The 17,256-nt window shown below is 38.6% G+C and overlaps 1 protein-coding gene across 2 annotated transcripts in view; it reads right to left on the bottom strand.

Moving 5' to 3' along the window:
* Positions 1-283: 283 nt before the first annotated feature.
* EGLN1 (egl-9 family hypoxia inducible factor 1) overlaps positions 284-17,256 on the bottom strand; it is a 45,503-nt gene continuing 28,530 nt past the window's right edge. The window contains exons 2-5 of one of the 2 annotated variants that reach the window (XM_042475678.1): positions 13,440-13,559; positions 8,948-9,084; positions 6,646-6,713; positions 284-2,857 (exon numbers count right to left, since the gene is read on the bottom strand). In XM_042475678.1, coding sequence (XP_042331612.1) covers positions 2,793-2,857; positions 6,646-6,713; positions 8,948-9,084; positions 13,440-13,559 — 390 coding nt within the window. In that variant the 3' untranslated portion in view covers positions 284-2,792. The remainder of the gene's footprint in view (positions 2,858-6,645; positions 6,714-8,947; positions 9,085-13,439; positions 13,560-17,256) is intronic. The other variant, XM_042475686.1, reaches the window with a different exon arrangement.

Below are 17,256 nucleotides of genomic sequence, written 5' to 3'. Positions count from 1 at the left end.
GTGGCAATGGCATGGACACTGTTGTTATTGTGAAAGCAGACAGTAAAGTTACTAGCAGTCATCTCCCACACAGCCCCATGCCTTCAGCTTTTTTCCTTTAAAAACCAATCACAGCCAGATAATTAAAAACAGGATTTACAAATGAAGCTAACAGAAGACGCTTGACTGCAGCTGCAATATCACTGATTGCTAAAAACAGACACACACATATTATCAGATTACTAATTAGTACTGTGGAGTAGGCTTTAAAAAAGTTACATAATTAAAAATAACCACCACATTGTTTCAAGAACCTTTATACATCTTTTAATTAGATTAGCTTTACAAGCAACTTGAGAGCTCTTTCAGTAATGAACACTGTTTTTCAAAAGTTACATGACTTCATAGGAAATCTGCAAATGAATCCTGAAATTTCTTTGCCTGCTAGATAAAAGTCTTGTGTTTTACAGCTGGCTAATGTCATGAAATAAAGATAGCATTATGAAGCTTTATCTTTAACCAGGACTAAACACACATACAGGCATAAGACAGTTTAAAAATAGTCTGCAACAGGTAGGTTCCTGCTTGGTGATACCCAAGGCTGGAGACTTAACTGACACGAGCAGTTTTCTGAACAGTTGTTATAAGACCCAGTTTGGTGATCTTTTGTAAATAACAAATTAAGAGATTTAAGCACATATAAATCTCTCAGCAAGCACAAATGTAAGACATTGATACTTTGAACAGAGGGACAAACAAAAATGTAAAGGCTTATGTTGTGCATTTCTAACATATCAAACATAATACAAAAGCAGTTAAAAGTTAGAAATGGTGTTCTTTAGGCCTAAAACAGTGCATTGCACTGCAGACCAGACAGAAAAGAAGATTTACACTCCTTGGTCAGGCTTGCAGAGGCACTTACAGTAGAGATGTTTTCTTCTGATTTACCAGGATGAAGAGAAAAATCAAACTCTTAAAAGTTTTGACAGCTTCTTTTTGCAGGGGTGAGGGAAGGGACAAAAAAACCCCAAAAACTCTTGTCACAAGTTCCCCTATTATGCTATCACAATACTGAATTTCCCTCTTCTATCAGTTGTCACTAAACACACGCCTTTTTCATGTTTTACATGAATAGTAAGCTTATTTTTAATAAAAATTACTGAGCTTTCCATAGAAAAGGTCTCTAATAATACAAACTATACAGATGCTAAAATTGTCCAAGTTGTACATGCAGAAATATTTCTGTACACTCACATTGTTCTGCTTGAGTGAGGGAATCAAGGGACAGATGATGGAACATTATGTAGGGAGGCTCATGTTTCTAAGGCTGGTAGAATTGAAGCTTCCCTTCAGGGGTTACTCTTGAGCACACACCCATCCCTTCCAAACAAATATTTCAAAATGCCTGGATGAGGGAACTTTATTGCTTCTTCATCTTAAAGTAACTAATTATTTTCCCTTGTCAAAAACATCTCCATATTGATCAGAGGCCAATGTTAAACTTTCTCAGCAGTATGAAAACCTTTAGATTATTAAGGCTGTAGTGATGCACTTCAGTCTTAATGCACTGAATACAGCCTTGACATTATGTAAGATCAATTGGCTAAACTGCAAATGAGAAGGAATACTACTGCTTTAAGAGAACACATCATCTCTGTTTTTAAGTTGCATTGCCTTATAGTGGAAGAAAGTAACGTTTTTGTAAAGAGTCAAAACAGAGAACTCCCACCAAGGTAGTAGAAAGGGTGTTTGTTGGTACATCTAAAAGCCTAGAAAAGCCCTTGTATTAAAGGGATCTGATGGTACTTATGGGTATTGTCCACTTGATAATTCATCTATACAAGCCCCACTAAAAGCAGCAGGAGTTGCCCAAAAGCACAGCTGCATTCTTGAAATGAATTTTTGATTTTCACTTCTATCAAGTGACTTTCACAGATGAAATTCCCAATGGATTGTACCCATGGTTTTCAATAGCAAGGACAGTACGGATAGCGTCAAGTCCACTTAGTGCAAGCCAGTCACTTAGAAAACCCAAATGAGACAAGATACAGAATGCTTGCTCTCTGCATTCAACATATAAAACCACAAATTTAACAAAGTAATTGACAGCGAGATAGGCATCTGTTTCAGTTTTTAAAAAGTTTCAGAGAACACAATACAGCAGCAATCTTTTTAAAATGTTCAAATTAGTGTAAGATATGAAAATAAAAACAATTGGGTTCAGATAGTAATTAAAGTGCTCCTTTTTGGATTTTAAATGAAAAGACAAAGTGATCATCAGTTACTGGCAATTCTTATTTAAATTAGGTTTTACATGGTAAGGTAACAGTGTGAATAGCAATTTAAAAAAAAACCCAGATAAATGGTATTCTGTGGAATAATGTTTTGTTTTGCTTAATTTTGATCAGTTGAACCTGGTTATTCAAAATAATAAAATTAAAAAATTCAGATCTTTACCACTTTCCTTTTTTTTTTAAAAGAGGAAGATGAGTAACATTGAGCTGGATGACTGAATGGCAAAATATGAATGATCAAAATCTTCTGTGTAGGGCACTTCATGTGTAAGCTGTTTCTTCTCAATGCTTATCTTCATATAAGCAGTCACAGAACTGAAGTCACAATCATGTAGTACAATGCTTCAGCAATTACAAAATCCATTTGATGCAACACTGAAACCTATTATTTATTTATTCCAAGTGTTGATTTGGCGTTGATTTTCCTTTATCTTATTATTCACATTCAAAAGTTATAGACAGTGCCAAGGACTGTTTGGGAGCAGGGAGAAGAGCCAAGGAATTGCTAGATCAAAGGCTTTATAGAAGGTCTTTCCCATTTGAATCAGAAGGTTTGTTGAGCTCAACCCTCACACCCTTTTCACCTGAAAAAAAAAAAGGGGGGAGATTATTAAATGGGGAAAGATTACATTAAATGCATGTTCCAGGGCAATGGTTCCCAAACTTTGGTCCTCTGGATGTCTTGGACTTCAGCTCCCAGAATTCCTGTATGTTAGCCAAATTGCTTGGAGCCCAAAAAAACTGGAGGATCAAAGTTTGGGAACCACTGTTCTAGGACTTCTAAATATGATACAACACATACTTTTGAGAGAATGAGGACACTTTTTATTTAAATTAAACACATGAATATTCTAGGGCAGGGGTAGGCAACCTTTTTGAGCCGGGGGCCGGGTTGCTGTCCCTCAGACAACTGGGGGGCCGAAGCCAAAAAATAAATAATTAAATAATTAAAAAAAAAATTAAATATATAAATAAGCCAGGACAAATGTAGGACAAAATTTTCAAATGGAAGACACTTTTTTTAAAAAAATGGAGCACACGCAAAAAAATTTGCTGATTTTTAAAAAATGTTAATATAAATGCATGTTTCTGAGGCTTCTATAGACAATTGCCCCCCAAAGGCCTCGGCGGCAATCGGCGGCAGGACCAGGCTGGGGCCGGTCCCAAGGCCTTGCCGGGCCGCATCCGGCCCGCGGGCCGCAGGTTGCCTACCCCTGTTCTAGGGGTTAACAGGACAACATCTCAATATCTTCAAGATTTTAGATGCCCAGGGTAGTCTCTTCTAAAACTGTCATTACCACCTTAATTGTTGCAACAGAAAACGTACATTAAATAAGGAATTTAGCAAAAGCCTCTTATGAAAGCCTTAATGCAGTTGAGCTTTTCTGTTGGCTGAACAGAAGATGCTATCTTGTCCAATTTCCTCTTATCCTTATTCCCCCCAATTGGTTAACTCTGATTTTTACCCTTACAAACTAGCTAATTTCTCAACTGGTGCTGTGATTTGACAAGAGGCTTAATGTGTATGAACATTAGATTTAAGAGTAATACCATTTTATGATCCAACTGAAAAGCCACAAAATATTTTGGAAGATTTCAAGTTCTCCAAAACTAATCATCAACCAAGAAACCTTTCTCCCTCTTTCTTTTCTCCTTCCCAGTACTTCTTGGGAGAGTCCCAGATACCATCCCAATTCATGGAACAGCCTAATCTGAACATCTAAAGCCTTTTTTGACTTTTCATTTTAAAACTCCAACCAGATACAGCCTCCTTGGCTTAAACCTCAACCACTCCCCCCCACTGGGCTATGACATCTTATTTCATGAACAGTTCTGGAGAACTTGAAAGCTCGCACAGTACTTTGTGGCTTTTAGCTGACCTAATAAATTCTAAGTTTTTCTTTTGACTAACAAATTTGCTTTTAGTCTGAATGGTAAAAAGCAAATTTATTTATTTATTAATACCACAATTAAGAGAACAATATACTAAAACAGGAATGGTAAATGTAAATGGCTGTTTCAGTGGTTTCTGCTGCCACCAATGCTGAACTTCAACTCAACCTAACCCAACCCAACCCCTCAGTATTTCTAACCTTCAATAAGAGAAAGGAAGGAGACACTGCCATGCCAGCCTGTGGGGCGCCAGGCAACAGGAGAGCATTCTGCCACCTTCCTACATTACATAAAGTTGCTGGAGCTGCCTCTGGATTTCAGTGGCAACCATGGGAGCAGCGTGAACCTTGGGAGCAGCTATCAAATTATGTAACAACATCCAGATAGTTGGGAGTTAGAAGTGGCCCGCATGCTCAGGTCCTCTGGAAAGAACCTATTACAGCCTACTAAAACAAGGCTGGCTATGGTTACCCAATGGGCTTTCTCATCGGCCACTCCTAACTTATGGAATGGCCTGTCAGAAGAGATCTGTCAAATTACGAATCTTGACAGGTTTAAAAAGGCAGTCAAGACAGATCTCTTCTGATGGCCGCCGCCTTCCCTGACTGACCATACTGCACCTATGTCCTAGAATTTAATATCGTGGATCACCATTATCATACCCCATGAAGCCCTCTCACAAATGTTTTAATGGTTTTTAGATTTTAATGTTGTTATTATGTGAATTGTGTAATATGTAAGTTTATGGGTTGGGCTGGATAATGCGCAGTGGTGGTGAACCTATGGCACGCGTGCCAAGAGTCCTCTCTGTGGGCACACATGCTGTCACCCTAGCACAGAGTTTGCCAGAGTTTATTACTAGAAAGCCAGAGGGACGTGGCACTTACCAATAAATAAGTGGGGTCTGGGTTGCAGTTTGGGCACTCGGTCTATAAAAGGTTCGCCATCACTGGATAAGGGGATAGAAGGGTTTAATTTTATGTTATTTATTATTTTATGAATATTATGTTATATGTTTTATATATGTAAGCCCCCTCGATCCACTGAGAGAGGCAGAGTATAAATTTTTATTATTATTGTTATAATGTTGGTAGTTAATTCTGTCAATGTGCACAGTGGAACCATGCAGTCAATGCAGTGCATTCTGCACTTTCTCTATTATAACAGTAACTCATGGATGGGCGACTGTGGCCCACCAAATGTTGATGGACTAGATCACCGCCAGCCAATACTAAAGGATCATGGAATTTAAAATTTGGCAACATCTGGAGGACCATAACTGCCCACCCCTCATCTAGCCCAATGGATTCTCAGATTTTGGAGAGGGTAGGTGCTACAGGAAATAGCATGGAGTGAAGAAGAAGCAGGTATGTAAGGATTATTAAGGTAGTAATTTTATATAACAAAGATCAGTTGAAACCAATTTTTCATGTTTATCAAGTTATCCTAGATAAGTCTAATCCAGAAGTAGATAACATCCACTCAGTGGGCTGCTTGCAGTTCCACTTTTTTGTTTTTGTTTTTAGCTTTTAGTGGTGGTGGTATAGTATTTGTATTTTATTATATTTTAAAAGTCTTTTTTTAAATGCTATTCCCAACTTGTGGTTTTAATTTGTGTTTTTTAAATGAAAGTTAACTTAACTGTGTTTCAACTTTAGTATTAAGAGGTTTTTTTTAAATTGTACTTTGTTATCAAATGATGTACACTATCTTCAGTCCCATGCTGGGAGAAAGGCAGGATAGAAACCAAATAATAAATAGGAATTTCTCTGCTATCCATTGATACTGCCATGGTGCCAAATTCTCGCATCCAAGGGAGAAAAAAGAGGGTGGTGGAGGAGGCTGCCATTTTTCTTTAAAAACAAGATGCACAGAGCGTATCCCACTCTTTAAAAAGACAGGATTCTGTTGAATACATTTCCATTTTTAAAACAATGTACATGTACTAACCACACGATCTGTTCTTAAAGGAAAACACAGGTTTACTGTCACTATGCAACCAAGATATAATGATGCTGTGAGTGTTGTGGGACCTTGCCAGGTGAAATGCATCCCATTATCCATAGAAGTGTCTATCTTTGCAATAGTCCATTTGTAATACGTTTCTCATAACTCTCGTTTCCTTGGTTGACATGATTTGACTGTTAATGCTAAATAAAGGGTACATTTCAACAGACTTGTTGCTTAATTTGTTCTAGATCATATATTTCAACATATTGTTCTCTGACTGCACTAGGTTCTGGTGATAATAAGGGAACAAGAAAGAGCTTGAGCCATTGGGGTGAGTTACAAGATATAATGAAATTAAAGCTATCTGTATTTCACTGCTAAACATAGAAGTTCATTTATTAAGTGCAGCTGTAATGGTCACTGTACTCAGGAGGTGCTGTTGAATGTTACATTCTTATGTGTGCATGGTAAGAAATAGTTTCTTCTATTAAGAAGAGAACAAAAGTGTGAACATAGGGAAATTAGTTACCTGTTAAGTATTTTTCTTTAGCACGAGCTCGTTCATCTGCATCAAAATACCACACTGTTATTGCGTACCTTTAAAAGAACGAGACAACGCAGGAATATACTATTAAACACAAAGTCACTGAAATATTTTTTCAGGGACATTTGACAAACGATTATGCCCAAACCATTTCTCATTCTGTATGCTGCTACCTTCTCCTACATGGTGCTAGTGGACATCAGGGCTTCTGTAAAGACCTCCCATGGCACTTCCAAAACTTCTCCCCCTGCAATAACATTTCTACCAGCTGGTCAGGCCAATAGCTCATATCTCAACAGTGTGGAAGTATGCCCAGGAAAAACATTTCAAAAGACAAAGAGTATAGTGCGCCCGTGCCACATGCAGATGCATTTTATGCGGTTTCCAGCTTATGCGGAAGCCGCGCAGGGAGAACAATAGTGCGTGTGCCTTTGGCACGCACGCACTGTGCTGCCACATGCACGTGCCCCATTATTTCTTATGGGGCTCGAGCACATTATGCAGGGGGATCCGGAATGGATCTCCCATGTAAGGAGAAGGCCGACTGTATTTTACAATTTTTCCCTTGTAAGTAATATAGCTAACCAGAAGCATTTCTCAGCCAAGAACTGGCTAGTTTGCAAGAAGTTCTATAAATGACTGATAAATTACTAGTTTGCAGAATGAGTCTCTTGTTGATAATATATCATGAGTCCACAACCTTTTTAGCTCCATGTGCAGATTTTCAAAGATTCAAAAGTCTTGTGGGGAAAATTCCAAAATGACTGTCACAGGACTATGTGGCTAATGAGATTTAGTAAATCAAAAAAGGATCATCATGATTGTGCATGATTTTTATGAGATCCTCTTCAAGCCACCATTAAAGCATAAATGATTTTTTAAATGGACTTTAAAAATCACAGATCTGGTATTGGCCAGCACTGCCATGATACAAAACCTATTTACATTAAATGCCAATAGAAACATTACAAAAAAACATGTGCATGAGCTCATGTAAAAACATTTGCAAGTTCAAGATAGTTTGTTTTACCAGATCCAGCTATAACATACAGACCCCCACAGGAGTACCACTATACCTGTCGAATGAGAGGATAATAGACTCAGTGAAGTGGAACTCATGGTTTTACTCATTAGGAGACACTTATCATTATAGGCAAGACTGACCAGAGCCTAACCGAAAATAAAATGAATAGAAGATCCTAATAAAGGCAGTCCAACTGGAAGGGTAGACTGAGGAAATGTAATGTTACATGTAGGACTGTGTATGTACATGCTATAAGCAAAGCAAATGACACCACTATTCACATGAACAGAATACGATCCGATAACAAATTTTAACATTTGTTCCGTATCAAAACAATTACCTGTCAACACTGAGAACCAATTATTCAGAAAATTGGACATTTCTAATCTGCTGTAGTAATAAATGTGTTAAGTGTCTTATCATTAGTCCCAAACTGGAGTAGATCTATTCATCAGTTATTTACTTATGTGTTGATTTCATGTGATCTATCTAGAAGACTCAAGCTAGATTCTTACATTTACAATCAAGCACTAGATTGTAAGCACTGATTTCAAGAGTCACATAAGACATTATTTTCTTTACTATCACCCACATGCACATATACAGGATTTTTTTAAAAAGCCAGTTCATTTTTTTAAAGCTGTGGTTAACCAAAAATGTGTTCACAATGGTTTCAAATACAGCTTCCAATGCATACACTAAGGAAATTCACATTAGCAATAACAAGATCTTAAACATTAAAGTATTTTATTCCCCCTTTCAATCTTACAAAATCAAAGCCAAACATGTATGCCAACATTTCCATATTTAGTGACTTGCCTCCCTGATCAATCCCTTCATCTTCATTCACTGTATATACTGAATTTAAATGTTTTTGACATGAAACACTAAATGTGCAGGGATTCAATTGTCCTGAGGCAAAAACAAGTTACAACAACACATAGCAACATGAACTTACTTTTCCTAGTTTGATATATCTAATACAGTGAGTAAAAAAATGGCTTTTATTGGTTTATAACTAACACCAGTGCAGCATGATGCTGATCAATCTAAGTTTGCCCTCCCACTCCCAAGGCTGGATAAGCATAAGTTATACATTCTGAATAAGCAGGGGAACTATTGAGGCCTTGTTTACTCATTACTTTCCAAAGAAGAATTAATCTATTTTTGAAAAAAAAAAATACAGGACAACATTGACAGGTTTTTAGTTCCCACCTATTTTGTAAATGTACAAGTCTACATGCAAACATTCATTCATCTTACCGTGTAGCAAATGCAGGCTGCACTTCATGAGGGTTGCGGCGGTCAGACCAGAAAAACAGCAGTCTATCAAATTTAGGTTCAATGTCAGCAAACTGGGCTTTGCCTTCTGGAAATATTCGAAGAATACCTCCACTTACCTTTAAAAACAAGAACAGCATTTCACATTAACAGTTGCTATAAACAGTTTTAAGGAATTAACAGCACTACAAACAGCTTCCCTTAATCTAAGAACTTCTAGGTTAACTAAAAAGCAGCCAATAAGCTTTCCTTTTTATAAAGATTGAAAGAAGAACAACCATAGGTAAAATAATCTGTCTTGAAAGTTCTTTTACTGGCTCTTACAAAATTAGTTAGTAAGGACAGAAGTTATTATTACAACATTTATTTTTCTCACATTTTTGCAGGATATTTTAACAGCTGTGTTTTAATGCATGTTTACTGATTCAATACTCATAATATGAATTTCTGAAATACCAAAAACATGTGTTTTTTTAAAGAAGCAAAAGGTCTAGGTAGTGATGATGGAGTTTAGGTTGTTCATGCATATAAATTTTAATCAAAATATCTGCACTAACATTATTAACTAGCAAGTAAAACTGCACAAACAGTTCAAAAATCTGACAGTTCTACTGTGTAACTTATATTTGTTGTGTGACAAGTAACTGTAGTATTTTCACTTCCCTTTCTTTAGTCTTCCTAGTAACCTCATAATCTTTAGGATTAAAATTTAGAAGGACAGTTTGCTTATATACAGTATAACTGTGGTTCTTTGAATGGTCATTCATGAGCTGACAGATATGGCTTGTTTTGCATTTGTGCAGAGCCTACTGGAAATTTCTAGAGCTCAGCAAAATAACTGTGCCTTGTCCACAGTGTGTATGCTCTTTTCCTCAGTTCCCATTCATTACCTACTTTTACCATATGCTTCAGCACATAGTAAAAATATGAATGAAGAGAGACAGATGACAGTATTATGGAGATGAGCAGAGACTGTGTGAGCTCACAGACTACCATTCCAAGAACCAAGTTACAGGTAAGTAACCTGTCCTTCCTAATGGTTTCGGTGATCCACACATATGAGTGAACAGCAAAATGATCTAATCTGGAGCAGGGTGGTTGTTACTAGCATACAGATGAGGAAATAAATTTCTCAAATGTAGCCTCTCTGTGGTCCCTGACATCGAGACTGCAAAACTTAATGAATATGAAGGGTTGTGTCTGAGTTGCTGTTTTACAAATGTCTACCAGTGGAACATTAGAAAGAAGCATTATAGATGCAGCCATACCTCTTGCAGAATCGCTCCTGACTGAAGAAGGCAGTGGGTTCTTTGGCTATTACATATGCTAATGTTGGTGATAGCCCAATTTGAAATGCATTGGGGAAGAGGGAGGTACCCATTTCTGAGGGCTTCAATACTATATAAAGAACCCATTGGAGGACTAGAAACTCTTTGGCCTATTTACACAAAATGAGACAATCTTCTGCACATCTAAAGAATCCAATACCAATTCAATGGATTTGGGGGGATTGTGAAAGAAAACTGGCAATACTACTTCCTGAGACAAGTGAAACTGAGACAGTACTTAAGGCAGGAAAATGATAGGTCATAAAAACACCAGGCCAAAATGGGGGAAGAGAGTGTTGCAATGGAAAGCTGTCAACTCACTTGCTCTTCTAGCTGACATGATCATCACTAAGATGGTAGTTTTCAGAGGGTAAAGCACAAGTTGCAATGGGTTTAAAGGGCTTCCCCATAAGACCTGTGAGGAAACCTTGGAAGATCAACATTGGCACTAAAGATGGACAGGGTGGACAGAGATCACCATAATTCTTGAGGAAAACCTTCACTTGTGGGTGGGTGCACCATGAACTGTTCTTCTGATTGTAAGAAAAAGAGCTGTGATTGCTTCCAGGCAGACGTTGATAGAAGAGAGGCTCAATCTTTTTTTTTAATTATTATTATTAAAGTTGCTAGAAACTAATACTATCCTCCATTTTCATATCTGAAACATGAGAGTTCTGAGTATCCAGAAACCTCAGAAATGCCTCCACTTATACAAGCATGATTTTCTTGTGGGTCATTTTTAGATGCCACAAGAATGTCAATCACTTCTTTGAATTTTTCTTTCTAGTCAAATTCTCTATGTGGTGTCTGAAAATCTGAGTGACACACTTTCTCATCATTCTGCATAAAGTCTGGATGAGATGGGAGGCCGCAACAGCATCCTCAAGCCAACCACAGTAGTGATGCAGCTGTCAGGGCCAGCACTGGTGATTAAAACACAATGGGCTCATTTCACTACGATCCACATTCCCAAGGGAAATGGGGAAAGTGCATGGGGACATTTTCATTTCAGTATTAAGGACCTCTGCCACTCTTGAGCAGTTGTTCAGAGTAAAGCAGAAGGTCCTCTGAGCAAGTCAAGAAGTCCTCTAAAGGAGACGGAGACAGGATTCCTGCCTCTAACTTGGGCACTTGGTGAAAGCAATAATCATCATCTTCAGATTCAATATGCTTTGACATAGGCATCCAATGGTGTAGGTCTCGTCAGAGACTCCTGAGGAGTAAATATCAGGGGTAAACTGTGCACTGTTGGAGGCGAGTCCAACACTGGGATTGATAAGGACAAAACTGCCACCAAAATCACTGCTGTTGAACCCAAAGGTTGTGCAAGAGGCAGACAGTTCTTAATCAGTCGTTTCAAGACTGTGGCCAAGGGGGTTGACAATTCCATTGTGGGCTTGGCAGAGGATGGGGAGTTTGCATACATTCTTCATAACATTGCTAGCACGGTGATGATAAGCATTATGCTGTGTAGGGAAATGTCCAAAGGGAATCCACTATATCTGAAACTGTGACAGGTGGATGGGAAAAGGGTTCTGAGATGGAGAGTGCCAGAAATGATGCTAGTATGACCAATCAGATCCATAGTTAGACAACAAAAATCAAAATCAAGGACAAGGGACGTCATCTCCAAGACTCTGATCAGCACCTAGATAGGATGAACCAACAGGGACCCTGATGGCAAGGGAGAGGATCACAAACTACACAAGTTCAGTGGGAAAAGTTACAGTGAACAGTCTTGAGAAGTCAGTGCTGGGGGGGAAGAGTCAAAGATCTCCCCCTATACTATATGGCTATGAATTGGACACTGTCTAGAGAAGCCCAGAGATTTGTGAACTTTTTCTAACAGGGGATCAACCACTATTAACTCTGTACATTACAGGATGACAAAGAGGCAAAAGCCAAAATACTGGGAGGAATTTATTACAGCCCTTAAAGACCAGGTTGACGGCGACCTTCCAGAGGCCATTCTCTGCAGTCGCTCCCAACTTATGGAATGCTCTGCCGGATGAGATCCATCAAATTACTGATCTAGAGAGCTTTAAAAAAGGCCATTAAGACGGATCTCTTCCGGCAAGCCTTCCCGGAATAAAATGCTCAGCCACAAATAAGACTTTCTATCCAGTGAACTCTGCCCATGATGATTTTTATTTAGCGTAGTCAGTTTTAATATGTAGTTTTTAATCTTACGTTGTTTAATCTTGTTTTAAGGGGGGCATTATGTATATATGGATGTATTTTAACCTGTTGTACGCCGCTTTGATTGCCTGACAAAAAGCGGGATAGAAATATTATTATTATTATTATTATTATTATTATTATTATTATTATTATTATTGAGGAAGAATGAAGGAAACACTACTGGAGACATTCCTGACATACTGATAATAATGCAGCAGATGAAAAGTAACTGAGGGTAATAATAAGATTATAGACACATCATCAAAATGTGCTTGGCATAAATTAAGAATTTTCTGAGAATCTCTGCACAGGTGCAGAACAACCTATATGTGTGACTCACTGAAAACAGAAAGAAGAAACCAAGGTTAAAACAAAGGAATGTCAAATTAATAGGCTTAAAATTCAATTCTGACTTTCTTCCCCTGTAGAAAACAATAGTGAAAATGATCTATATACAATATATGTTTGACTACAGCAGTTGGAAGCGATTTGTTTGAAAGTGCCCTATAATTTAAATATTGAACCAAGAATATTTTTCCATATGGACACATGAGTCACTTCACAACTTTTATGGCACGAGAGGTACATGGATTTTTATTATTATAAAATGTAATCTGAGATTCAAATATTTACTAGAAGTGCACAAAAAGACTGCAGCGAAGTGAGTGAGATCTGCATGTCTTTATATTAACATAATACTTGAGTAAATATATATTTGGATCCTAGATAAAAAACATAAACAGGAAGTCTGCAATCCAAACACTACAATGAGATCCTGTGGAGACCAACAATTTGCTATGAGCTCGTAGTATGTGTTTACCATATATTTTCAAAAGAGTCTCTTCAGAAGGCATGAAAGAAACTGTATACATTATTCTTCAGTAACTAAACATATATTTATTTGAATGACTTCAAAAATCATTGTCTGATCAAGCATGCAAAACCCTCTCTGAAGCAGAAATTACCTTGGCATCCCAATCTTTATTAAGGTAATATATACATGTGACACATCTTCCATCTCCATTTGGATTATCAACATGGCGCACGTATCCTGTCCCATTGCCTGGATAGCAAGCCACCATTGCCTGCAATCAAAAGATCAAGACACATGAAAATAAAGTGACTTTTCCTCTCCATCTCTGAAAGGAAGTTTCTAAATTCCTACCTATCTTTACTACAATGATTTTTTAATCTGTCTTGAAAAAATTAGAAGATGGAAAAGCTGATAAACACCAGGATGGCGAGAAAGTACAGTGACAAAAAAGAGTGGGAAGGATGGAAAAGGGAGAGCAGGCAGGCAAGGGAACAAAGCTAGCATAGGTTAAATAAGTAGCAAGGTGGAGAGCAAACCAACATGAACGCACAGGGGTATTGGAAATAAGATATTGGGGTGATGATGGGAAGAGTGGGGAAAACTCAGGCAAATCTGGGTACTTAAGCATCAACATACTGTAGCTTCTGCAAAAGTAAGTCCCACCTCACTAACGAAGCATCAACACATGTACAGATAGGAGTGAATCACTAGATATTTTTATTTGGACTTCCAAAAATTCCTAACTAAGAGCAATTTGATAATCATGGGATAAAATGAGCAGTCTTTTTGTGGACTGAAAACCAGTTAAAGAACATGAAGCAGAGAATAGGAATAAATGATAATTTCTCACAATGGGATATGGTTTTCCCAGGGATCTGTACTTGGACTGGTGTTTTAAGATGACCCAGAGTTAGGAGTGAATAGTTGTCAAGTTGCTATATGATACAAATTAATTAGAATGGTGTGGATAAAATATATTGTGGCTGTGAAATTCACCAAGTAATTATACTTGTGACTTAGTGTCACAAGATGTAATGACAGATGCTAACTTGGACAGATTTTAAGGGGATTAGATAAATTCATGGTGGTTGGGACTCCCAAATCATTTATCAGTCCAAAAAAACAAAAACAAACAAACAAACAAACAAACAAAAACCAAACCACTTGCCAGATTTGTCATCTACTCTCTCAATCTTGTGCAAAAAACCAAAAATACCAAAAACCAATAAAAGTCAATAAAATAAAAGCAAATGCCTTTCTGAAAGATTTCCCACATCTCTGACCCAGGTGCTGGAGACAAATAGGGGTTGTCAGGGAGCGGGGGGTACTCCTTCCAGTTCTACTAATAAAAGCACTTCAATTCACTCTGTATACTATTGGATCCTGGCTCAAAAAAGTCAATGATAAAAACAACCAATAAGCAAAAAATAAAATTGCATGTCAAGCCCCAAACCTACAACTAAAATTCAGGGAATGCCTATGAAAACAAATGTGTCTTCAGACCTGTACGGGGTTTGTTAACCCTACAGATTGAGGCAGATAACAAACAAAATAAAATACAACATTTATCAGTTTAAAACATATACACCAGTTAAAACACAGTTTAAAAGAACATACAAGACTAATATATATTAAAACTATCAATTCATTGGCGCGTTACAGAACTCCGAAAAGTGGCGCTCTGCTTGAGCTGTCATTAGCTGCGCCAAGAAGCCCCAGCGGCCAAACCATGAGGCTTCCCGGCACAGCTAAAAAGAAGTGCCAAAATGGTGCTTCTTCTTGCGTCACGGAAATGACGTGACGAGGTGCCAATGGCGCACTCGACGCGTCATTTTCACGACGCTACGTGCGGACGCTAAGCGTCTGGCACGTAAAAATGGCTGTGCCCGTGTATTGTATAGGGCGCGGACATTTTTACGCCCCCATCACGTGCTAGGGGTGAGGCCGGTATGGACGCTAGGTCCTCAGCCAACCCCTAGCACGTGACGGGGGCACCGCAAAGGCCTGTGCGGAACGGGCCATAGGTTAAAATGCATAATTTAAATTCATTATTTGAAAATCATCTGGATAGGCCTGCTGGAAGGGAAAGGTCTTTAATGCTGTTTTAAATTCAGACATGATATTTAGCTATCAAATCTCTTCCAACAGGTTCTTCCAGTCTAAGGGCGGCTGAAGAAAAAGTCTTCTGGGTGACAGTTGCCAACCTAGTCCTGGCTGACTGGAGTAAGTGTTTCTCAGGAGACCTGTATGTGGATTATAGGGGAGGAGGAAGTGATCTGATAGGTATCTTGACCCAAACCATCTAGGGCTTAGGTAATACCCAACACTTTGTAGCCAGAAACTAATTGCCAGCCAGTACAGTGATTTTAATATTGATGTAATGTGATCACTTCTAGATGTAGATAAAGGTAACATTTTCCCATTTGACATGATTGTCAAGTCATGTCCGACTTTAGGGGGCCATGCTACATAATCCGCCCCGCACTCTCAGAATATTGGGGAAGAACCTGCTGGAATTAAGAACAACCAGACTAGCTTCAACTTCCCTAAGAGCTTTCACTGCAGCCACTTCTAGTTTATGGAACAGTCTCCCGGAAGAGATCCCCCTCTCTACCTACTTGGAGATGTTTAAGAGAGCAGTTAAGACGGATCTCTTCTAGCAAGCATACCCACCTGACTCTGTATGAAATACATTAGGATTGGAATACCTCTATTCCCACTGTCACTTCGATAGTGTGTTTAATTGTTAAACGGTTAAACTGTTAAATGTTTATATATTTTATTGATGAGTTTTGTAGTTGTATACTTATATTAGATTGTAATCCTGCCTCGATCCACCTGGAAGAGGCGGGAAAATATTATTATTGTTGTTGTTGTTATTATTATTATTATGCTCATCTCTGCTACTAAACCAAGGGAGCCAGTACTGTAAAAGACAACCCTGTGGTCATGTGGCAAGCACAACTAAATGCTGAAATGAATAGATACACTGGTACCCCGGGATACGAAATGATCGGGTTACGAATTTTTCGGGATACGAAATTCGCGGCTTGGAAAAAACTGTTTCGGGTTACGAAAGATTTTTCGGGTTACGAAATTCTTTTCGGCGCGAAATTCAAATGATGCAAAGTGCATCTACTGGCTTTCCAGGGATTTCCAGGGCTAACGGTTAGGGTTAGCTTTGGTGCGAATTTTGAATTTCGTTAGCAGCAGTGATTGGCTTGCGAAATCAAGCCAATCAATTGGATTGGCTAACGAAATTGGGGGGGGTGGCTTGCCTTGAGAAATAAAAGCCGGCTTCCATTGATCTGCCCCCTTTGTCTGGCCCTGTGGACTGCTGAGAAAGAGTCTCTTTGGCGCTCTAACTTGGTTGCACTCGAGGTTCGGACTTTTCCTGGCCTTCTGCCTTTGGAATTTTTGTGGCTTTTGCCATATCTTCGGATCAAGACCGGCGATCAGCAATTTCTCTACCGGTAGGTTGATGGATTTTTACCTTCTTCTTGTGGGGTGGACTGGGGTGAGACAGTGTGACCATGCTTTTGCTGTGGGGTGCTGGGTTGTTGTTGTTTTTTTTTTCAAAGTGTGGATTGTGGGTTTTGCTACTGGCATGCTCTGATTTGGGGATTATGGCCTTGATGTGCTTGCTTGATTTTTTGGGTTTTTTTTTTTTCTTTTAGGGTGCCATGCTCTAATGTGTGGATTATGGCCTTGATGTGCTTGCTTGATTTTTTGGGGTTTTTTTTTTCTTTTAGGGTGGCATGCTCTGAATTGGGGATGATGGGCTTCATTTGCTGCTTTGATTTCTTCATGGCTGTCCTGTTTTCAAAGTGTGGAGTGTGGCTTTTAAAAGTTTTCCTTTGGTCCCATGTGGGACAGAGAGTCTCACCATAGGCTTGCATTTTCTGGTTTGGGGATGCTGGGTTGCTTTCTTCTATGGCTCTGCTGTTTTCTAAGTGTGGAGTGTGGCT

Source organism: Sceloporus undulatus, chromosome 1 (assembly GCF_019175285.1).
Source record: "Sceloporus undulatus isolate JIND9_A2432 ecotype Alabama chromosome 1, SceUnd_v1.1, whole genome shotgun sequence".
NCBI classification, from domain to species: Eukaryota; Metazoa; Chordata; class Lepidosauria; order Squamata; family Phrynosomatidae; genus Sceloporus; species Sceloporus undulatus.
Note: the sequence above shows the minus strand (reverse complement) of the source record. Positions and strands in the feature narration are given on the sequence as shown.